Genomic DNA, 24,565 nt, shown 5'->3' with positions numbered 1-24,565 from the left:
TATGATGTATATAGGGCACTACATATCCCAAATAACATGACCCAGTCCAATTTTGTGGCAACCAAGGGTATGCTCTATGCCCACAGATGAAATAGGTGTTATTATAGGCTTCAAATTTGTTCCATATCTGGTGCATCATTCCTATTCCTTGTTCTCCTTTCCAGATTTTTTTTTACTAGTCAAATTTTGTACTGTGGACAGGTTCCACCGTCCCCAATAGGGCCATTCGACTGCGCCCGGTGGTTTAGCCGTAGTTTTAGTCAAAGTGTAGTTACATTTGCACTTACTCCATCTATCTTCTTCTACTATCTTATCCTGCCTAATCCTAAGACTCAGGGGTTGATACGGGGGTACCTGCATAGTGTGATCCTGAAGCTGAACCTTCATAGTCTCGTTATAGCATATAATATAAAAGAAATCACTGTTTAAAAGTACACATTCTTCTATGCATGGTTTGCCCTTCAGGGGATCTGGGTAAATCAATATGGCAGTTTCAATTATCGTTGACAAAGAGAACAGTCTTGTTAAAGTCCAAATCCAGTTCATCTTGGCAGTGTATTATCTTCGACTGATACCTTCTTACAATGGGACGCGTGTATCCATGTTGGTTGCTCCTTTACTTTTACAGCGGTGTTTGTGGCCAGGAGTACTTGGAAGGGTCCCTCAAATCTGGGTTGAAGGCTATTCTTTCGCTTGAAGATTTTTATATAGACATTATCTCCTGGCTCGAAAGTATGGCACTTTCCTTCAGCGGGATCGACTTGGGCTTCCTTCACCTGTTGATGGAAACTAGAAATGCATTTGGTTAGTGCAATGCAATAACTCAACATATCTTCCTCCATTTTATGAATGTCCGTTTGTTTAGCTGTTAAAGGTGCCGAAAAAGGCAATCTTTGTGGTCTTCCCATGACGATCTCGTGAGGCGACAATCCTGTAGTTCTGTTGGTAGCAGACCGCATTGTCATTAAAGCTATGGGTAACAAATCAACCCATTTAAGTCCAGTTTCTTTACACAGTTTTGCAAGCTTGTTTTTCAGCATCCCGTTATATCTTTCCACTAGTTCAGCCGACTGTGGATGATAACTGCAATGGAGGTGCTGGCTAATCTGTAAGGCTTTGCATAGTTCCTTAATCACTGTTCCTGTAAAATGGGACCCATTGTCACTTGACAGTTTTGCTGGTATCCCAAAGCGAGGTACAATGTCCTTCAATAAACATTTAGCAACAGTGGTAGCGTCATTCTTTCTGCAAGGAAAAGCTTCAATCCATCTTGAAAACATATCAATAATAACTAATACATATTTAAAGCTCATACATACAGGTAGTTCAATAAAATCCATTTGCAAGTGTACAAAAGGGCCCATGGGGTTTGGGTGGGATGCGGGCTGTACCTTCTTTATTTTCCCTGCATTCATGGTCTGGCAGATAGTACAATTTTCACATATTTGTTTTGCCAACTTTGAGATTCCTGGTGCATACCAGGTCTTGAGGATATAGTCCGCCATCCCCCCCTTTGCCCGCATGGGTGAATTTATGAACACATCGGGCAATTGGTGATAGTAATGATTTGGGTGCCACCATGCGGCCGTCATGATGAACCCATAAGCCGTCAGTGTTTTTTTAAAACAATGATTAACAACCCATTCCTTTACTTCATCAGAACTGGCCCTATCTTGATGGGTCAGCACATCATCTAAGGACGGGGGCTGCGGTATCTCTGGCTTTTCCCTAACAGGGAAGGCTGAAACTTGTCGTTCAGTACTTGATATAGCTACTGACTTAGCAGCGCTATCTGCAGCAGCGTTTCCAAGCGCAACCTTGTCCAAATGCCCCGTGTGCGCTTGGCACTTAATAATTGCAATCTGTTTACGTCTCTGAATAGCTAGTAAAAGATTTTGCACTTCTTGTGCATTTTTAATCTGGGTTCCCGAGGAAGTCAGGTAACCGCGAATTTTCCAAATTTGTCATGCTCATGTCTGGTTATTTCTGAATAGTTCAATATCCATTGTCTACAATAGCCAGTCATTCCTAGAAAATGCTTCATTTCTCTTTTAGTTTTTGGCAACGATATGTTGCAAACGACCTTTATTCTATCCGGCGTTAACTCCCTGTTTTAACAATGATTCCATCACTGGCTCAATTCCTTTTTCTGCTTTCTCTGACAATGGATACTGTGACCTTTTGGGTAATGGTGCAGCTGGATTAATTGTAACTTTATAGGGCTGTGCAGTCTAATAGTTAGGAGGTATATTAAATTTAAAAACGGCTGATAATCTTGTCCTGTTTTGTCATAGCAGGCCGTGCAGTGCAATTTTGAATGCCATTTCCCTAGTTTCAGGGATTCCTGGTATTGTTTTATGGAGCTTGTAACGAATCCCCACGCTCCTAACAGACTGACAAGTTTGGGACTCAAACTTGGGTCGGCAATTTCCCATGCGTAAAGAACAGGGTGTTTTATTTCTGTTACTGGGTACGCATATGCCTTATCTACTTGGATTTCTACCGTTACTCCTGATGGGGAGCAAATGATTGTAGCATTCATTTTGCACAGCAAGTCTCTTCCACATAAATTCATAGAGACATCTCCTGATAACAGAAAGGAGTGTTCTTCCTCAAATTCTTCTACTTTTACTGTGAGGGGAGTCGATTGATTCAAGCATTGTAGTATTCCAGCCAATCCAGCTATCGGGGTCTTTTTCCCATTAATAGGCATTCCTTCAGAATATCCTTTCCCTAACACCGAAAAGGTTGCTCCTGTATCTACTAAAATGACATAGGTCTCCCAGATATTTGCATTTTAACTTCAGGTTGGCTGCGTGAATTTAAAGAAACAACCGGCATTTGGTGGTCTGTGGCGCCTGGGGCTGCTGGTGTCAGTCAGTACTTCTGATCTCTATTTCTCCTAAATCCCTGTCCGTTTGTAGGGTAACCTCCTGACTGGTCCGAAAAAGGGTTATGGACAGTGAAATTAGGACCTTTATTCTCTAACGGAGGTCCATTATTGGAGGTTTGGTTCTGACAATTTTTCGCAGGGCATTGGTTTGCCCAATGTCCGGGTTGTCCGCAGTTGTAACAATTACCAGATCGTCCATACCCTCTTATTCTACCACGTCTTCCTCTATATTCCCCTCTATTCATCCTTCTATAGTTACCTTGTTATCCTACCATAATAGAGGAGAAAGGTGTTTCTGCGGGGTAATTTTTTTTTTCTTCTGACTCAACAAACATAGAGGCAGTCTTTTTATCTGGCTGTTCTCTATTTCTCTCTTGTCCGTTAAACATTCCTCGAGGCAAGTAATTCTTTCTATGTTAAATGACTATCTGAGGGAAAGGGTCTAGTCTTATTTACAGTCCATTTGGACCAATTTGGTAGGTGATCAATGGATGATTGACCAGTTCTTTAACATAAAGGCTGCTGGCGTGCCTTTCTCGGGTGGCTTACTGGTGCTAGCACCCATTTTAGCAGCTTAAATGGTTCACTTAAAACAATCTAAACTCCCGTGACAATCCATGATCTGCGTTGTACACCCCTACAGATCAGATTAATAAACTATACATACGTATAAAACTCGAGGGTTCTCAATCCTCGTGGAAGGTATTTCTAACTGGGGAAAATACTGAATCCACAATAGCTTAGTGGATCATGTAAAAGACATCACTATTTTCTCAACCATACATTCCGCCGCGGGACTCACTTCCCCGGCTTGGGTCTTTTCCAACCCCTTCTGCAGTTTTTTTTTCAGCTTAAATATTTTAGTTAAAACATACAACAATTCCGTAACACTCTATGATCTGCGTGGGACGCCTCTACAGATCAGACATGACTAAACATTAATACATATAACAATAAACAATAAACAATACACTTGTTAAACAACAACCAAAGTGTTACTAAATCCCCAACCTATGCAGCCTTACTGGACAAAGCTGCAAAGTTGATTGTTAATAACAAGTAGTTAAATACTCACTCTCATAAACATTAAACATTGACACTGTGTTTCAGACAACCGCCCACTCTTCTCTCTTTTTTACCCTATTCCCTTTAGCCAAATCTTTAGCAAAAAGGGCCTTCAATTTGTCCCAGCTAACTTCAAGCTCTTCTCTCCTTCTACCCTACTCCCTTTAGCCAAATCTTTAGCAAAAAGGGCCTTCAATTTGTCCCAGCTAACTTCAAGCTCTTCTCTCCTTCTACCCTACTCCCTTTAGCCAAATCTTTAGCAAAAAGGGCCTTCAATTTGTCCCAGCTAACTTCAAGCTGGAACCTTGCTAGTTCAATTTCCAGTAAATCGCTAGCTCCTTAGTTAATCAAATTCCTGACTTAACCTTTTCTCTCAGCAAGCTGGAACCTTGCTAGTTCAATTTCCAGTAAATCGCTAGCTCCTTAGTTAATCAAATTCCTGACTTAACCTTCTCTCTCAGCAAGCTGGAACCTTGCTAGTTCAATTTCCAATAAATCGCTAGCTCCTTAGTTAATCAAATTCCTGACTTAACCTTCTCTCTCTGGTACCTTTATACAGTCCTTTTCTGCACGATCCTGTTCGCGGGGCGTCAGCGCCTCATGGCTGGTCCTCTGTTCCGTTTCTGAAAGGGAAGCAGTCACAACGGCAGTTTAACCTCCGAACCTTGTGAGTCAATTACCCGATGGCAGTACTGTCCAATGGAATAAACAGACTATGCGCAGCTATGCTTCTGGCAGGGAAAGTCCCAAAAATGTGGCAAAACACCACCTTCGGCCGATGGGATTTTCCCAACCGAGCAACGTACTCGGCGTCTGTTAACTCACCAATTGGTACAGCAAGCCATCTCGGTGGAACCTCCAAATTGTAGAAGTGCCTTACTTCTTAGCTCTGGGTAATGACTCAATACACACTTGGATTCGTCAGACGGACAGGCCTTTTATTTCTCTTCTTGCAAGGGGAATCAGCACCTCTACTCAAGGGGTGAGGCTACTATTCCAATGATACAGCGTAAGCGTTCCATATTTATACAGTGTAACAAACAAGTTTGATTGACATTCCTTTGTTCCTCTATCAGGATACATTTTAGATTAATCATCAGGTAGAAATAACATATTGACAGAAGGATCCTGGACACACAAGTCAACCGTTAATCTATAACAGGGCATGAACCGTGTAACCGGAGGTCCTCTTTAATCATATATTGGGAGGCTAGCTTTGCTTACGGTCACAAGTTATCAGGTCACTGGTTACATCAAAGGAACTCATTATTTCACTTCTACATTCTCATTAGGTGGGCAGACATCTGTTCTTGGCTGTAGTCTGAGTACGTGCAATAGCTCTAGTTACACATCGACACTTGCCCAGTGTCAAGTCTGAAAACTTTTACCCAGCAAGCACTTGAAATTAACCCCTTATATCATGTAGATTTCCTCACATGACACTATTTGAAGAACAGCAGGGGAGTTCTCCCAGCTGTTCGCTGATGATTGCACAGTGTTCAGGTCCATTTGCAATTATTTAGATAATGAATCACTCCATGCAGCAAGACCTGGACAACATGAAGGGTTGATAAGTGGCAAGTAACATTCGTGCCACACAAGTACCAGGAAATGACCATCTCCAACAAGAGAGAGTCTAACCACCTCCCCATGACATTCAATGGGATTACCATCGCCAAATCCCCCCACCATCAATGGGGTGACCATTGACGAGAAACACAACTAATCCAGCCAGATAAATGCCGTGGCTCTTAGAGCAGGTCAGAGACTGGGTATTCAGCGGCGAGTGGCTCACCACCTCAAAGCATCTTCAGCGCCTACAAACCACAAGTTCGGAGTGTGAGGGAATACTCTGCACTTGCCTGGATGGGTGCAGCTGCAACAACTCGCAAGAAGCTCGACACCATCCAGGACAAAGCAGCCCGCTTCATCAGCAAACCAACCACCATCTTAAACATCCACTCCCTCCACCACCAGCGCACCATGACTGCAGTGTTTACTATCCACAGGTGCACTGCAGCAACTTGCCAAGGCTTCTTCAACAGCATCTTCCAAAGCCACGACCTCCATCACCTAGAAGGACAAAGGCAGCAGGCACATGGAAACACTGCCACCTCCAAATTCCCCTCTTAAGTCACACACCATACTTACTGGGACATATATCGCCAGTCCTTCACATCGCTGGGTCAAAATCTTGAAACTCCTTAATACTGGAGCATTGTCTCTTATCTCAGGGTTTTAGCGCATTCAACAGTCTCCCGATCTATGCTGCTTTTCTTTTGCACCCAAAACTACTGCATTGGCACAAAAGTTATAGTATAAATAAATGCAGCCTAAATCACAAAGTTTTGACATGGAAACAAACACTGACAGTGATAAAACTACACGTCTAGGAATCATTTAAATTTTTGTGTTCCCCATTGTCTTGTTTCTCCTTTGTGTAAATTCATCTAAGTTTGCCAAAATAACACCTTCATTTTATGTGAAGTCCTTTCAGACGTTTCTGATTGACATAAGATGCTGTATAAATGCAAGTCTTTCTTTTCTTATCCATCTCTCTTCTGTTTTATTGGCTCGGATTTTGCGGTTAGCGGAGAAGTGATGGCGGTAGCCGCTGACCTCGAAGAAAGCTGCCCACAAAGATCTAGCGATCTCTGTGGCGTTGATTTCATCTCTCCCAATGTTAGTTTGATTCTGACACCAAGTCTAGGGGATCTCCAGCATCCAGCAACAGTGATGTCATCAAGCTGGCTAAGCAGCCAATCACATTGAAGAATTCTCACAGACTCCATCCAGGAAGTAAAATGCACTGATTTTCCCACACTTTTTAATCATTTTACAGAGTGCGAAATAAAGAGCGATTTTCTAGCGTAAAAGCTTAAGTTCTCGTCAGTTCAATGATTTCAATTAACTGCCGGCTGTGGGGCATTCAACAGCGCGCCTTGTGGAGGAGCAGGAAACGTCTGACAGCAACTTCTGGATTTCCATAATAACAAGAGAAAAAGGTGGAAAAACTCAGCAGGCCAGGCAACATCCGTGGAGAGAAAATAGAGTCAATGTTTCGGGTCAAAACCCTTTGTCAAGACTAAAGAGGCACAGGGAATGAAATCGATTAAGAGGCCGGGCTGGGAGAGAACAAAAGAGAAGAGACATTAAGAGGTATTCAAAACGAGACGAGATGGTGATAGGACTAGTGGAGACAAAAGACGGCTCTAGATTAGGTGTGAAATGCGTTGGCAGAATGGGAGACAGCTGCCATGTGGGAGAGAGAAAAAAAAGGAAAGGGGGGGAAAACCAAAACAAAGGTGTGGATAAAAAATATAAGTAAAAATGTAATAGGGGCCGAGGTTATGATCTGAAATTGTTGAACTCGATATTGAGTCCGGAAGGCTGTAAAGTGCCTAATCGGAAGATGAGGTGCTGTTCCTCGAGTTTACGTTGAGCTTCCGTGGAACAATTTGCCTGGCCTGCTGAGTTTTTCCAGCATTTTCTGTTGTTATTTTGGATTTCCAGCATCTGCAGTATTTTGCTATCGTCTGGATTTCCATGTTTAACTGTGCATGTGCGTACGCCAGAAGTTGCTGTCAGATTAACAGTTGTAATGACAGCGAATGCTGACAGTTTCGCTGTCATTACAGCTGCAATTTCTGGGCCAACATTTTAGCGCTCGATTTTTTTCTAGCCATGAGAATTCTTTTCTAGAATTTTCACATTTGAACTGACATCCAGAGTTTCAAAATCTATTTGTTTATCAGCACAATTTGATTCCAGAAGCACACTTCTGTTGTTGACACATAATTATGTGCCAATTTGTGCAATGCTGATTACAACCAGGGAAAACAGAACTGTTTCATAAGTTGCTGAAGCCATTGTTTCAGTGTTTTTAATTTTGTTTCACAGTAAATTGTGCTAAAAATTGACCTTGGCCGTGCTTGTACAGAGCAGAAAGGACAGTAAAGAAATATTTTCGGAAGTTAATTGTAAATTTTGGGGGGGAAGAATTGTGAAGACCCTGGTTGCTCTCTCGCCAATGAGTCAGAAGGTCGTGGGTTCAAGCCTCACTCCAGAGACTTGAGCACATAATCCAGGCTGACACTCCCGTGCAGTGCTAAGGGAGTGCTGCACTGTTGGAGGTGCCGTCTTTCAGATGAGACGTTAAACCGAGGCCCCGTCTGCTCTCTCAGGTGGGCGTAAAAGATCACATGGCACTATTGGAAGAAGAGCAGTGGGGGGAAAATTGGGTGAGTAGCGCCACCTGTTAGCGCCTAAAGAGGCAGTCAGTGGCTGTAGCGCCACTGGCTGCGCCTCCCGCGATATTCAGCAGGGGCGCTAATGGCGTTAGCCTTTTGCGCTGCGCCGCCACCGATGACGCGCGCCCGGTTCACAGGGCCTTGCTGCGCCGGCAGAGGCGCAAGTTAAGGTGGAGGTGCGGGGCGGCCGCTTTTTCGGTGGCCGCCTGCCAGCACCTCCGTCCCCGGCCTCCTGGCCCCCCCCCCCCCCCCCGCGGCATTGCCGGCTGTTTCCCGAGAGCCCGGCACTTCTCCTCGGTGCCGGGCTCTTTTGCCGGCACTCGCGATCGGGGCTCGCGCTGTTGCAGGCCCCTCCCCCTTAACGGTGGGAGGAAGGCCTGCAGTACCACAGCGTGCCGTGCCGCAGCGTGTGGCGCTGCGGCACGTAGCGCTGCGAAATTCACTTTCAGCGCCCTAAGAGGGACGCGGAGCGCCTCGAGCCGCGCCCCGTCTCCCTCTAGGGGCACTTCCACTGAATTTGCGGCGATCGTGGCGCAAATTCCAGCGCCCAGGTGAACTTTGCGCCGCTTGGGCGCCTCAGGCCAATTTCTAGGCCGTGGAGTTTTCCTGGTATCCTGGCCAATATTTATTCCTCAAACAACATCACAAACAGATTATCTTGTCATTTATCTCATTACTGTTTGTGGTCCCATACTGTTCACAAATCGGTTGCACCATTTCCCTACATTACAACATTGACTGAACTTCCAATCTACATCATCAGCTGTAAAGGTCATGAAAGGCACTATATAAATGCAAGTTCTTTCTTTCCTTTCCCTTTTGTGATCCCAGCCAGGAGGAGGGCTGTGACACTGATGTCCTGTCTTATTAATGATTCATTCATTGCCTGTCAAGTAGCTCCCTCTCCTCCCCCCCTCCCCCTTTGCATGTACGTTTAAAGAAAAGATCTCATGCTTTCCTTAAAATAAATGGGGCCATCCTGGCTAATGGGCCGGAGAGGAGACAATTGACCCTCATTTTATCAGTTTGAAATAGACTGAGTTGTAGCATTCTACAAACTGTCCTGCCTATCTTTAATACATACCCTTCAATGCCCGCAGCCTGTGGTGCTTTTTTAAAACATGTGCAAATTCACTTTATTTTAAGCAGAGCACCTAACTGTAATACAATCCCCAAATCTTTCCCATGAAGAAAAAGAACAAAAATCCCAAAACGTGACTGGAACATTACAGGACCCATGTTACATAAGAACATAAGAAGTAGGAGCAGGAGTAGGCCATACGGCCCCTCGGGCCTGCTGCGCCATTCAATAGGATCATGGCTGATCCGAACCTAGACTCACGTCCACATCCCTGCCCGCTCCCCATAACCCTTAATTCCCTTATCAGCTAGGAAACTGTCTATCTCCATTTTAAATTTATTTAATGTCGCAGCTTCCACAGCTCTCTGAGGTAGCAAATTCCATAGATTCACCACCCTCTGAGTGAAGAAGCTTCTCCTCATCTCAGTTTTAAAACGGCAGCCCCTTATTCTAAGATTATGCCCCCTAGTTCTAGTCTCACCCATCAGTGGAAACATCCTCCCCGCATCCACCCGATCAAGCCCCCTCACAATCTTATGTTTCGATAAGATCGCCTCTCATTCTTCTGAATTCCAATGAGTAGAGGCCCAACCTACTCAACCTTTCCTCATAAGTCAACCCCCTCATCTCCGGAATCAACCGAGTGAACCACCTTTGAACTGCCTCGAGAGCAAGTATATCTTTTCTTAAATATGGAAACCAAAACTGTACGCAGTATTCCAGGTGTGGCCTCACCAGTACCCTGTATAACTGAAGCAAGACTTCCCTGCTTTTATACTCCATCCCCCTTGCAATAAAAGCCAAGATTCCATTGGCCTTCCTGATCACCTGCTGTACCTGCATACTAACCTTCTGTGTTTCATGCACCAGGACCCCCAGATCCCTTTGTACTGTAGCACTTTGCAGTTTCTTTCCATTTAGATAATAACTTGCTCTTTGATTTTTTCTGCCAAAGTGCATAACCTCACACTTTCCAACATGTGAGGTTATGCACTTTGGCAGAAAAAATCAAAGAGCAAGTTATTATCTAAATGGAGAGAAACTGCAAAGTGCTACAGTACAAAGGGATCTGGGGGTCCTGGTGCATGAAACACAAAAAGTTAGTATGCAGGTGCAGCAGGTGATCAGGAAGGCCAATGGAATCTTGGCTTTTATTGCAAGGGGGATGGAGTATAAAAACAGGGAAGTCTTGCTGCAGTTATACAGGGTATTGGTGAGACCACACCTGGAATACTGCGTGCAGTTTTGGTTTCCATATTTAAGAAAAGATATACTTGCTCTCGAGGCGGTTCAGAGAAGGTTCACTCGGTTGATTCCGGAGATGAGGGGGTTGGCGTATGAGGAAAGGTTGAGTAGGTTGGGACTCTACTCATTGGAGTTCAGAAGAATGAGAGGCGATCTTATCGAAACATATAAGATTGTGAGGGGGCTTGATCGGGTGGATGCGGGGAGGATGCTTCCACTGATGGGTGAGACTAGAACTAGGGGGCATAATCTAATAATAAGGGGCTGCGCTTTCAAAACTGAGATGAGGAGAAACATCTTCACTCAGAGGGTAGTAAATCTATGGAATTTGCTACCCCAGAGAGCTGTGGAAGTTGCAACATTAAATAAATTTAAAATGGAGATAGACAATTTTAATATGATAAGGCAGGATCTGGCCAAAGTGGACTGGGAGCAGCTACTTATAGGAAAATCCACATCAAGACAGTGGGAGACTTTCAGAAGGGAAATAGAGAGAGTACAACGCCAACATGTTCCTGTAAAGGTCAAGGGTGGGACCAACAAGCAAAGGGAACCTTGGATGACAAGGGATATACAAAAATGCATTGGAAATAAAAGGGGGGCTTTTGGCAGTTACAAAAGACTAAAGACGGAAGAAGCCCTAGAGGAGTATAAAAAGTGCAGGGGCATACTTAAAAAAGAAATTAGGAGGGCGAGGAGGGGCCATGAAATAACACTGGCGAGCAAAATAAAGGAAAATCCTAAGATGTTTTATAAGTATATTAAGGGCAAGAGGATAACCAGGGAAAGGGTAGGGCCCATTAGGGACCAAAGTGGCAATCTGTGTGTAGAGCCAGATGATGTAGGCGGGGTTTTAAATGAATTTTTTGCATCTGTGTTCACTATGGAGAGAGACGATGCAGACATAGAAATCGGGCAAGGGGACTGTGACATACTTGAACATATTAGCATCGAGAGGGAGGAGGTGCTAGCGGTTTTAGCAGGCCAAAAAGTGGATAAATCCCCAGGCCCGGACGAGATGTATCCCAGGCTGCTGTGGGAGGCAAAGGAGGAGATTGCAGGGGCTCTGACACAAATTTTCAGAACCTCTCTGGCCACAGGGGATGTACCAGAGGACTGGAGAACAGCTAATGTAGTACCACTATACAAGAAGGGTAGCAGGGATAAACCAGGGAATTACAGGCCAGTGAGCCTAACATCTGTGGTAGGGAAATTATTGGAAAAAATTCTGAGGGACAAAATTAATCTCCACTTGGAGAGGCAAGGATTAATCGGGGATAGTCAGCATGGCTTTGTCAAGGGTAAATCATGTCTGACAAATCTGATTGAATTTTTCGAGGGGGTGACTAGGGGGGTGGATGAGGGAAATGCTGTGGATGTGGTTTACATGGACTTCAGTAAAGCTTTTGACAAAGTCCCGCATAGGAGACTGGTCAAGAAGGTAAGAGCCCATGGGATCCAGGGTGCCTTGGCGCGTTGGATCCTAAACTGGCTGAGTGGCAGGAGGCAGAGGGTGATGGTCGAAGGATGCTTTTGTGACTGGAAGCCTGTGTCCAGTGGGGTACCTCAGGGATCGGTGCTGGGTCCCTTGTTGTTTGTGATCTACATAAATGATTTGGATGAGAATGTAAAAGGTATGATCAGTAAGTTCGCAGATGACACGAAAATTGGTTGGGTGGTAAATTGCGAGGAGGAAAGCCTCAGGCTACAGGACGATATAAACGGGTTGGTCAGATGGGCGGAAAAGTGGCAAATGGAATTTAACCCTGAAAAGTGCGAGGTGATGCATTTTGGACGGACAAATAAGGCAAGGGAATACACAATGAGTGGTAGGACCCTAGGAAGTACAGAGGGTCAGAGGGACCTTGGTGTACATGTACATAGATCTCTGAAGGCAGCGGAACAGGTAGATAAGGTGGTTAAAAAGGCATATGGGATACTTGCCTTCATTAGCCGAGGCATAGAATATAAGAGCAGGGAGGTTATGATGGAGCTGTACAAAACGCTGGTGAGGCCACAGCTGGGGTACTGTGTGCAGTTCTGGTCGCCTCACTATAGGAAGGATGTGATTGCTTTGGAGAGGGTGCAGAGAAGATTCACCAGGATGTTACCTGGGATGGAGCGCCTCAGCTATGAAGAAAGACTAAACAGGCTGGGGTTGTTTTCCTTGGAGCAAAGAAGGCTGAGGGGGGACCTGATTGAGGTGTACAAAATGATGAGGGGCATAGATAGGGTAGATAAAGAGGAACTTTTCCCCTTAGTAGGGGGGTCAATAACAAGGGGGCATAGATTCAGGGTAAGGGGCAGGAGATTTAGAGGGGATTTGAGGAGGAACTTTTTCACCCAGAGGGTGGTTGGAATCTGGAACTCACTGCCTGAAAGGGTGGTAGAGGCAGGAACCCTCACAACATTCAAGAAGCATTTGGATGAGCACTTGAAATGCCATTGCATACAAGGCTATGGACCAAATGCTGGAAAATGGGATTAGACAGGACAGGGGTGGATGGGCGGCGCGGACACGATGGGCCGAAGGGCCTCTTTCTGTGCTGTAAAACTCTATGACTCTATGACAATTTCCTAGCAGATAAGGGTATTAGGGGTTACGGGGAGAGGGCAGGGAAGTGGACGTGAGTCTAGATTCGGATCAGCCATGATCCTATTGAATGACGGAGCAGGCCAGAGGGGCCGTATGGCCTACTCCTGCTCCTACTTCTTATGTTCTTATTGTATTCCATCTGCCAAATTTCTGCCCACTCACTTAGCCTGTCTATGTCCTTTTGCAGGTTATTTATGTCCTCCTCACTCACTGCTTTCCCTCCCATCTTTGTATCGTCGGCAAACTTGGATACGTTGCACTTGGTCCCCTGCTGCAAATCGTTAATATCGATGTTCTTTTGGGATGAAAAATCGAGCATGCTTAAAGGGGAAATTGTACTGCAATTAATTTTGATATTTTTCTGTAAAGTGATTAGTACTGCTTTGCAATAAGCTTTTCTATTAAGTAAGATTTTGGGCTGGATTTTCATTAAGGGGCGGGATGTGGTCGTGTAATCCACATTTCATGTTATCCACCCGAATCTAAATGGATGTGGGAGAATGATGCAATTTTAACTTAATTGTCCAATTGAGTTCCAACGTGTGGGAACCCTTGGCAAATGAGTTTTTCCAATCTGAAAGTCACCTCTGATGACGTCATCATTGCTGCTGCATTTAAGCTCTACAGCAAGCCTTGCTTCTGCTGCAGACTGCTAACCTTTTGGCCTTTGGTGTGAGAGGGACCTGGAGGCACCATGAGCAGCGGGAGAGCTAAGTCTGCTCCCAGATTCGATGATGTGGCCCTGCAGGCATTAGTTGATGGAGCTAGAGCACATAAGGAGGTGCTCTTCCCTTCTACAGGGCGGAAGAAGCCTCCTTAGCAGACCAAGGCCGTGTGGATACAGGTGGCAGAGGAGGTCAACTCCTTAGCAGTGACCTGCAGAACCTGGATACAGTGTAGGAAGAGATTTCATGACCTTCTGCGCACTGAAAAAGTGAGTATGATTTTCCCATCACCCTCAATCTGATCCCCATTGCCTTGCCTCACCAGCACTCAGCTTTAGCAATCTCTTCCTCCACATCCCACTTGACACTGACATCCATGCACCCTTACCCATTCCCTTTCTCTCTATGGTCACATTCACCTAACTATTTGACTATGCAGCCCTCACACTCCCCATCACTGTGATGCTATGCAGACAACTGACAACACACAGGGAGGGCCCTTGGTCTTGCCACCTCACTCCATCTTTGTCTCCTTCTAAGTATCTATGCTATGGAATCTCTACACTTACTCTTTCATTCTCACTCAACCTCCACTTGTCTCCCTCATTGCAGGAAAAGAGAGCTCACAATAAAAGAGAAAGAGCGAGGACAGGAGGAGGGACACCTCACTAGCCCACCTCACCCCCTGGGAGGAGGTTAGTCCTGGAAATAGTTGGGGTAGAGGAGGATGCGCAAGTGGGGGACAGAATAGTTTACCATCTCTCATTGACATTGCATGAGTTGCTGATAATGATTCTGAAGCTCTAACAGATGGACTTATGAGCATCTGCAATATGCAATGTGCATGTAACCTTGGCATCACATCTCTGACTCTTTCCTTTACTCCCCCACAGGACCAACGCAAGCAGCCGTCCCCACTAGCCAGGAGGAACAGCCTGAGCAGCCAGACTCCTCAGAGGAAGCTGCAACCTCTGAGGGCGCAGCGTCAGCAGAATTCAGCGCACCCAGCACCAGCACAGCCACTCACACCTCGGTGGGACCTTCGGGACATAGAGTAGTGTTGTCACCTGGTGTATCACAGCTCACAAGTGAGCATCAGCAGATTGTGGAGACAAGGACAGCAGTGGAGAGTCCTAGTCGAAGGGCGCAGGACTTTGCCAGCTTGGCTCAGCTGCATGTCGACCCTCTGCCTCTGGGTCCATCCATAAGATCAGCGGTGCTGGAACTCCAGGAACAGATGTCTCTTGGCAGGTTTTGTCTCCAGGGTCGCTGCGAATGTGGAACGAATGGAGGAGTCCATAGCGAACATGACCAGAGCCTCTTTGGAGTCATTGGCGCATGAACGCATCACCACGGAAAGGATGGCAACCTCCGTGCAAATGATGGCAACCTCCGTGCAAAGGATGGCTACAGTAGACGAGAGGGTGGCTGTGGCCATGGAGGAGATAAGTCGCCAGAGTGCAGAAAACATGGTGAGTGCTCAGAATAGAATGACATCTCTGGAGGAGCGATGGTCATCTATTGAACAGAGAAACCAGACATTCATGGAAGCCCTTCTGCGTAGGACTGCCAGTGCAGGTACGGGTCCCCATGGCCTCCCTGATGTGCGGCAAGGTGCTCTCAAGCCACTTGCAGGCGCTGAGGGGAACCTGACCCATGAGAGGGAAGTTGGTGGCAGACATCAAGGAAGTGGGGGCTCCTCTCCAAGTGCTCACACTTCCATGCCACTGCAGAGTCCTCGGTCAGAGCCCCACCAGAGTCCACACCCAACTGAGATCGGCGTCTCAACCCCTGCGCAGCCGCAGGAGCAGCAGACTGTTGACGAGCCCTCACAGGCTCGCAACCCCAGAGGACGCCCGCCAAAGGTGTCGAGACAGGAGCAGCAGGAAAGTGAGCAAGGGGCCTCCACATCTGCTGAAGCCACAGGGCAAGCACCACGTAGGAGCATGCGTAAGAGAAAGATACTGCACAAATAGTCACAAGGGTAGTCACTTGGGTGAAATTTGATGTATTGTTAGAAAAAGCCATCAGATTAATAATATTAATAAAAAATCTGATGGCTACTGCTGTAGTTGTGGCGTGTGTCATTTCGCGAATGGGACTTTCACATTGAGGGCTTAGGATTACTTGCAATTGTCAGTATGCTGGTCAAATAGCTAGGAATCCGCAGGGTCTTGGCCATTGTCGATGCTCAGGTAAGAAGCTGCGAGGCAAAAGTGCTTGATCGGCTAGGCTAAGCAAATCTGGCCAAGATGAGTGCATTCCTTGCATCCCAGGCAGCAATGTTCTCGCGTAATGCTGCCGCTGGTTAATGGGCCTCTGCCGGATCATCATCCTCATCATCATCATCATTCTCCTCCTCCTCCTGCTGCTGCTGCCGCTGCCGCCAGGGTACTTGGCACAAATATGCAAAATCTTCTTGTGGTCACACACCAGCAGAGGGAGTGGAAGCCCTTGCGGTTGACAAAAATACCTGCATTGCGATGGGGTGCCTTAAGGGCCACGTGTGCAGGCAACGACGCCCTGCACCCTCGGAAAGCCTGCCAGATTAGCTAATCCAACCGCTCACGCCGTCTTGCTTGATCCTTGGTGAAATGGATGTGATTGTGCGCGATGGCAAAGAGGGCATTGGTTACCTGCGTGATGCAAGTATGTGCAGCCGCCTGGGAGATGCCACTGATGTCTGCTGCTGATCCCTGGAATGAGCCTGAGGCAAAAAAGTTGAGTGCGGTGGTGACTTTGACTGCCACTGGTAAGGATTGTCCTCTGGCTGCAGGTCTTGTTGCAGCATTGTGCAGATGTCACCCACTACCTCTCGCAAAAGTCGGAGCTGCCTTTGGCACTGCTGCTCAGACATGTTGAGGTAGCTGACCCTGTGTCTGTAGACCCTGTTTGGGGGGTATCTCCTGTGCCGACGGGCTTCCATGCGCTGGCCCCTTCTGGCCTGTGCAGCTTCAGGTGGGTGAGCAGCAGCTTGGTGCTGCTGCTGTCGGTGCTGCTGTTGTTCATGGTTCTGCTGGTGCTCGAGCTCATCTAATGCCCAGAAGGGAAGGAAATAAATGGCTCCAATGCTTCTGGTATATGCCTCAGTTGAGGAAGCGCTCAGTGAAGGTGGCGAGAGGGCTTTCCCAGGAGATCACACTGGAGATGGGTGTCAGGCTCCAAACTTCCACAGCTGTGGTTAAGCCTTCTAAAAGTTCCCCGAGACCTGAGACAACAAAGCCCTGCCAACTGCAAATGATGGCTGATCAAATCTCCTCTTTAATGGTTGACCTGCAGCTGATAGTCAGCAATCCAATTGTGCTCCCGCCAGGTTTCACCGTCGTGTTTCAGACCAGGCGTGTTTCACGTGGGAAAAGGGTTAAAATCACAAAGGCCTTTCAAAATGGGATTAAAGAGGCAATTTAGTGCTTGTTAAGGGCCTTAACGGCCTATCCTGCCTCTTGGAGGCGGGACGGAGATGGGACCATTAGACATGAATGAATTAAAATTGCTCGGAGGCGGGATGGAGGCAGGGTTGGTACCGCCCGCCAGTTTTCGTGATTTTAACCCCCCACACGCCTCCAATCCCGCCTCCATGGCTCAATGAAAATCCTGCCCTTTGTGTACAATCTGCTGCTATCTACATCCAATTCAGAAAAGATCGCACTTTATGCAGTTGCTATTTCCATGTATCCAATATAGAGTAGCGTTGAAACCTTAGAACAGATTCTACTGTCTTCCATAATTTTTCCGCATTTTTTTTTATAGGCCTCTAAAGTGGAGCATGCAGCAATTATTTTGTGGAGTACCTCCAAATGGAAGCAACTGCTCAGCTTGCCATTACACAGCCTGACCGTCACTCAGTTGGCATTTTCACCAGATGACCGATTCTTGTTGGCAGTTTCACGAGACCGAACCTGGTCTCTCTGGAAACAACATGAAATGGCTGAATCTGATTCAGGTAAGAACACTATAATGAGCAACACTAATTTAGAGGAATCGTATGCTGCACTTAAAGTCACTAAACCTTTAGTAATTTGATGTCCCCAAACTCTACCTGAATAGTTTTCCATAAGTTATTTCACTTTCAGTAATTTGTTGTATTAAGTTGACCTGGCATCTCTAATGTTCCAAGAAATGCCAGTTCAAAGATTCCACACTGTTCTGCTATTATGTAATTCGCTGAATACAATGCTACAGTTTTTTTCCCACAGTGATTCACTTTTTTAGTTTATGATATATGAGGGGAAAAATTGAGTCGCGGCTCCTTTGTGGCATTAAATTACCCCCCCCCTCCCCCGCGGCCAAAATTCATCAGTAGCGCCCCAAGAGGGAAGCAGGGCTCTTGGGGTGCTGCGAGGGAATATCGCAGCGCTACATCCTGCAGCGCCACACGCTGCAACACGTTGTGCCGCGGTGCTGCAGGCCTTCCTCCCCTTAAAGGGGAGGGGCCTAGCGCAGCGCGACCCGGGGCCCAGCTGGGCCACCAGGGATCGGAGTGTCGGCAAAAGAGCCCGGTATTCAAGAGGTCCCTGGCCTCCTCAGCAGCCCCCCCACGGAGCGCAGCCGGCACGCCGCATGGGGGGGCTGCTGAGGAGGCCGGGGGCAGGTGCTGGCAGGCGGCCAGCAACAAAAACGGCCGCCCGGCACCTCGCCTTTAATTAACGCTGCCTCGGCCGCAGGTAGGCCCCCCTGACCCTGTTGGACATAGCGTCCGGCGGTAAGTCGGGGCGATACCGAAGATCGCGGCCGGGGTGCTGCGCACGCCGATGACGTCATCGCTGCCGCTAACCTCCTGCTGAATTTCGCGGGAGGCGCTGGCGGTGTCACGCCCGGGCGGCAGTTGCTTTGTGCCCTGTTAGCGCTCTATTAGGGCGGTAATGGGAGGTGCGAAGCAACCAAATTTTTACCCCATGATTTATAAAGTTGCTGATACAGTGTTAAGGGTAAACATTCCAATTGTTTTTAGTTTTTTAAAAAAAACTTTCGATAAAAATTAAAATATCCTTTTAATTGTGTTCTGTGAGAGGTTCACAAAATTAATTTAGAATTTTTGTTGACTCTTTTCTGTGTATTTGAACTGTCATTTCTGTCACTGCTTTATGAAGGATTATTAAACTATGCACAAAAGGCCTTTATATGTCCCAGCTGGAGTATTGTGTCCAATTCTGGGCACCACACTTTAGGAAGGATGCAAAAGAGATTAAGTAGAATGGTTCCAGGGTGAGGGACTTCAGTTATGTGGAGAGACTAGAGAAGCTGGGGCTATTCTCGTTATTAGAGCAGAGAAGGTTAAGGGGAGATTTAATAGAGGTGTTCAAAATCATTAAAGGTTTTGCTAGAGTAAATAACGACAAACTGTTTCTAGTAGCATAAGGGTCAGTAACCAGCGGACACAGATTTAAGGTAATTAGCAAAAAAACTATGGGTGACATGAGGAAACATTTTTTTTATGCAGCGAGTTATTATGATCTGGGATGCACTGCCTGAAAGGGTGGTGGTAGCAGATTCAGTAATAACTTTCAGTAGGGAATTGAATAAATACCTGAAGGGCTATGGGGAAAGGACATGGGTATGGGGAGAGAGCGGGAATATGGTATTGAGATAGAGGATCAACCATGATCATATTGAATGGTGGAGCAGGCTCGAATGGCCACCTCCTGCTCCTATTTTTCTATGTTTCTGTGGGACTAATTGGATAGCTCTTTTAAAGAGCCAGCACAAGTAAAATGGGCTGAATGGCCTCCTTCTGTGCTGTATCATTCTATGATTCTAAGATCTTTGCTGAAAATTAATCTAACAAATCTTTCAGTATTGTTGCAGTACACAAAATACAACTCTTGCAAACCAAGAAAATCATTGTAACTGCAAATACTGTAAGTTATCTAAGTGCCCACAAACCCTAACGTAAAGCCTGGGAAATGACCTCCCCATTCCCGCATGAACTCTACTGTACAAACTGCATATTTTACTTCCTGAGCACTGTTATAATTAAAAGTAGTTGTATGAAACCACTGTCATTACATACTGACTGTGAACCTACTACAGAAAACTATAAAGTACTAAAATAAAATACAGCTACTTGTGAATCAGGCACACCTTTTTACAGTTCGCATTCCATGTACAGACCATGTATCCTTCATAATGCAGGACATAGGCCTGCAATACGTATTGGCAACAAGCATGTTGTAAATCTCACTTGAATTCATCAAAGTCAAAATAAAATAAACCTTTGATTCTGAAATCTTAATTCCTAGCTCTCTCTAATAGTTATTTCCATCAATTCAAAATCCTGTATTTGTGTGATTGTTCTCTTCCCTTTTGGAGCGGCACACCACTTGGCAACTGGATACATATCAACTTGCGTTATTTTGTACTCCAGAACAAGTTACATATTTTAATTCCATCTCTGCAAAAATAAATGCTATTAATCACCATCTCAAAAAACAAGATAAATGCACTTAAAGCACACTGCAGCATCAAGTACAAAAATGTACTTGAATGGTAGATGATCTGTTTACTGTTAGGCTGATCTGTAGAACTTGCTAACAATGTAGTCATTCACAGAAGAAATATAGAGTCAACCATAAGAAACCCTGTCTGATATCATCATTCACAATAACCCCACCATTTTTAGATTATATCCTTGGTATGGCAATAAATTTATCTGCTAATCAACCAGTTAAGAGCAAAAAGAGGAATAAGCTGACTGTTGCCATCTGTTTTCTACTTTAACCATCTAAGCCATTCCGAGGAGTTCCTCTCTCCATTTTATACATAACTTGCTGGGCCAGAATTGTTGGAACATGCACTTGCTTATGGAAAAGTGGCTTTCCATTGGCACCTCAGTCCAAAGTCTCCAAGTCTTTGTGCTCTCATCAATGACCCAAACATCAAACAGCTTGTGGTGGAGAATTTGTTTGCGAATGGAAAAAGAGGGATTCTTGTGATTTCCTGTGCACAATATTTTTCTCTTCACTGGAATACGGATCTAGGAAGCGAGACTTTAGAATTGGTTAGGCTTGGAAGGTGACATTGATCAAGACGTGTATACTAATTGATCCACCAATTGTAAAGTTTGTGAAGAGTGAGTGCAATGTACTTAGCTTTAGAATGGATTTTTCTTTGATATTTTGGTAAGTTATATCTTCTGCATAGGTCATTTTGTAGGCTGATTCATTTAATGGTATCTGATGTGCTTGTTATGTTTGTTGATGAGTTGACTGTAGTTGTTTGGCGCTTGATGATATCTGTTATTTGTAAAGGAGCAATGTCACTGATTGACTACCAGACAGTTTCTTGCTGAGTGGTTTGTCAGTATTGTCTGATTCCAGCATTGTTTGTCACGTCTTTTTGCAGCGATGCTATCTTTTTTATTGCCATGAGCTGTCTATCGCCTTTGCCATCATTGGGTCTTTTGTATTACATGTCCCTGCTTTTACTTGTTTGCATCCTGGCTTTTGCTGCTGTTAAACTGCAAGAACTTTTATATCACAGTAGTGCAGGTGAGGAGAAGTGCACAGGTCTTCTTCCGTCAGCTGTATTTCATGGTATAGTTGTACTCAATCATATAAGTGCCTAATGCTTGTTGGATCGACAGCACTGTAGACCCATGAGTCTCATCAATTACACTCAAAACAATCGGATCTTTGCACTGCATAGCAGAGCCCAGCGAAACCAATGAAAAGTAAAAGGGGCAGACTGACAACAGCCTCTAGTTTGATACTGCTATACACTGCAGAGTGGTATGGAACCAGTAAAACAGGTTATACTACCATAACATAAGAAGTAGGAGCAGGAGTAGGCCATACGGCCCCTCGGGCCTGCTCCGCCATTCAATAGGATCATGGCTGATCCGAACCTAGACTCACGTCCACTTCCCTGCCCGCTCCCCATAACCCTTAATTCCCTTATCAGCTAGGAAACTGTCTATTTCCTTTTTAAATTTATTTAATGTCGCAGCTTCCACAGCTCTCTGAGGTAGCAAATTCCATAGATTTACTACCCTCTGAGTGAAGAAGTTTCTCCTCATCTCAGTTTTGAAACAGCAGCCCCTTATTCTAAGATTATGCCCCCTAGTTCTAGTCTCACCCATCAGTGGAAACATCCTCCCCGCATCCACCCGATCAAGCCCCCTCACAATCTTATGTTTCGATAAGATCGCCTCTCATTCTTCTGAATTCCAATGAGTAGAGGCCCAACCTACTCAACCTTTCCTCATAAGTCAACCCCCTCATCTCCAGAATCAACCGAGTGAGCCTTCTCTGAACCGCCTCGAGAGCAAGTATATCTTTTCTTAAATATGGAAACCAAAACTGCACGCAGTATTCCAGGTGTGGCCTCACCAATACCCTGTATAACTGGAGCAAGATTTCCCTGTTTTTATACTCCACCCCCTTGCAATAAAAGCCAAGATTCCATTGGCCTTCCTGATCACCTGCTGTACCTGCATACTAACCTTCTGTGTTTCATGCACCAGGACCCCCAGATCCCTTTTGTAGTGTAGCACTTTGCAGTTTCTTTCCATTTAGATAATAACTTGCTCTTTGATTTTTTCTGCCAAAGTGCATAACCTCACACTTTCCAACATTATATTCCATCTGCCAAATTTCTGCCCACTCACTTAGCCTGTCTGTGTCCTTTTGCAGGTTTTTCATGTCCGCCTCACTCACTGCTTTCCCTCCCATCTTTGTATCGTCGGCAAACTTGGATACATTGCACTTGGTCCCCTCCTCCAAATCGTTAATATAGATTGTAAAGAGTTGGGGTCCCAGCACTGACCCCTGCGGAACACCACTAGTTACTGATTGCCAACCCGAGAATGAACCATTTATCCCAACTCTCTGTTTTCTGTTAGATAGCCAATCTTCCACCCATGCCAGTATATTATCCCCAATCCTGTGATTTTTTATCTTGTGCAGTAATCTTTTGTGTGGCACCTTGTCAAATGCCTTTTGGAAGTCCAAATACACCACATCCACTGGTTCCCCTTTATCCACCCTGTTTGTTACGTCCTCAAAGAATTCGAGCAAATTTGTCAAACATGACTTCCCCTTCATAAAACCATGCTGACTCTGTCCGATTAAATTATGCTTATCCAAATGTCCTGTTACTGCCAGCTGCACATTACCTTCTACTTGGGCAAATTAGAATTTTGCATATGTGTGCTGCGTCAGCTGTGGCTCAGTGGGTACCACTCTCGCCTCTGAGTCAGAAAGTTCACCAGGCTGATACCTGGGATGGCAGGAATGACGTATGAGGAGAGATTGGGTCGATTGGGCTTGTACTCGCTGGAGTTTAGAAGAATGAGAGGGGATCGCATTGAAACTTATAAAATTCTGGCAGGACTGGACAGACTAGATGCAGGGAGGATGTTCCCAATGGTCGGGGAATCCAGAACCAGGGGTCACAGTCTAAGGATAAGGGGTAGGCCTTTTAGGACTGAAATGAGGAGGAATTTCTTCACCCAGAGAGTGGTGAACCTGTGGAACTCTCTACCAAAGAAGGCAGTAGAGGCCAATTCATTAAATATATTCAAGAAGGAGTTGGATATATTTCTTAAGGCTAAAGGGATCAAGGGGTATGGGGAGAAAGCAGGGACCGGGTACTGAGTTTGGATGATCAGCCATGATCGCATTGAATGGTGGAGCAGGCTCGAGGGGCCGAATGGCCTACTCCTGCTCCTATCTTCTATGTTTCTATGTTTTCTTTCGTCAGAACTGGCAAAAGGTCTTCGACCTGAAACGTTAACTCTCTTTCTCTTTCCACTGATGTTGCCTGGCCTGCTGAGTTTTTCCAGCGTTTTCTGTTGTTGTTTCAAAAGTACTTCATTGGTTGTAAAGTGTTTTGGGATGTCCAGGAGTCGTGAAAGGCGCTGTATAAATGCAGGTCTTTCTTTTCTTTAAATACTTGCACAGAACTTTGCTTAACAATATTAGAAAGCCTGTAACATTGTTGATGCTAACGTAAAAGTAAAGGGGGTCCAGGGAGCCATCTGGGAGCATAGTAAACTTTGATGTCAGAATTTAGAAAGTTGGCTTTATGTCGCTTAATAATGCCTCAAGTGGTGTGATGTTGCTTCTTCGAAGTGGCCTCAAAAACAGTGGCCGATATTCAGATCACACTTGTATCGGCAACCTCAAAGTAGAAGTTTTTAGAAGAATTAAAACAATTGATTATATGGTTTGTTGGTATTTCTATAGAGAATTGTTGCATTTTACAGAAGTTTCAAAAATACAATGGCCCAGAAATTCGGGACGGGGAGCTTCCCGCAAGTGCAAGCCCCCGACCTGCACTTACCTAGCGCGCTGGCCGTTGAGCTGTGGGCCTGCGTAGGATTCCAATCCTGGGCCTGCTCCAACTGCCGGCGCGCAGTGCTTGCGTATCCCAGTTAGTTCAATGCGTCCCCTGGGATCACGTGGGCCATGGAGAGCCAATAGTAGCAGGGAATGCTTCATTCATAAGTTTGACAGGAAGAGCTGTCAAACCTATAAATACTATAAGCCCCAAAACATCACTAAAACTTCAAATATTTTTTTTTTTTAATCACATTTTTAAAATAACTATAAATTACATAAAATAACTATTTTAAACAATAATTTAAATTTTTGAAAAAATGAATTACATTTTCTAACGGGGCTAAAAATAAAGTATTTAAAAATAATAAACTTGTGGAATAAATGTTTTAATTTTAATTAATTCACCACTTACCTTGTTAAAAGCAGGCCCTGCGCCTGCTTTTTAAAAGTGTAACTGCTGGAGACTTACCCTCCCGGAAAAACGTAAGTT

The 24,565-nt window shown here is 45.3% G+C and overlaps 1 protein-coding gene across 3 annotated transcripts in view; it reads left to right on the top strand.

The window, feature by feature from the left end:
• Positions 1-24,565, top strand: part of elp2 (elongator acetyltransferase complex subunit 2) — a 241,733-nt gene that overhangs the window by 155,137 nt on the left and 62,031 nt on the right. For all 3 annotated transcript variants that reach the window (XM_085988273.1, XM_085988272.1, XM_085988274.1), the window contains exon 18: positions 17,546-17,738. In XM_085988273.1, the coding sequence (XP_085844399.1) occupies positions 17,546-17,738 (193 nt within the window). The remainder of the gene's footprint in view (positions 1-17,545; positions 17,739-24,565) is intronic.

This window comes from Somniosus microcephalus, chromosome 5 (assembly GCF_052327205.1).
Source record: "Somniosus microcephalus isolate GS21.2 chromosome 5, FLI_Smic_1.0, whole genome shotgun sequence".
Taxonomy (NCBI): domain Eukaryota; kingdom Metazoa; phylum Chordata; class Chondrichthyes; order Squaliformes; family Somniosidae; genus Somniosus; species Somniosus microcephalus.
This window is presented reverse-complemented; position numbering and strand designations above follow the sequence as displayed.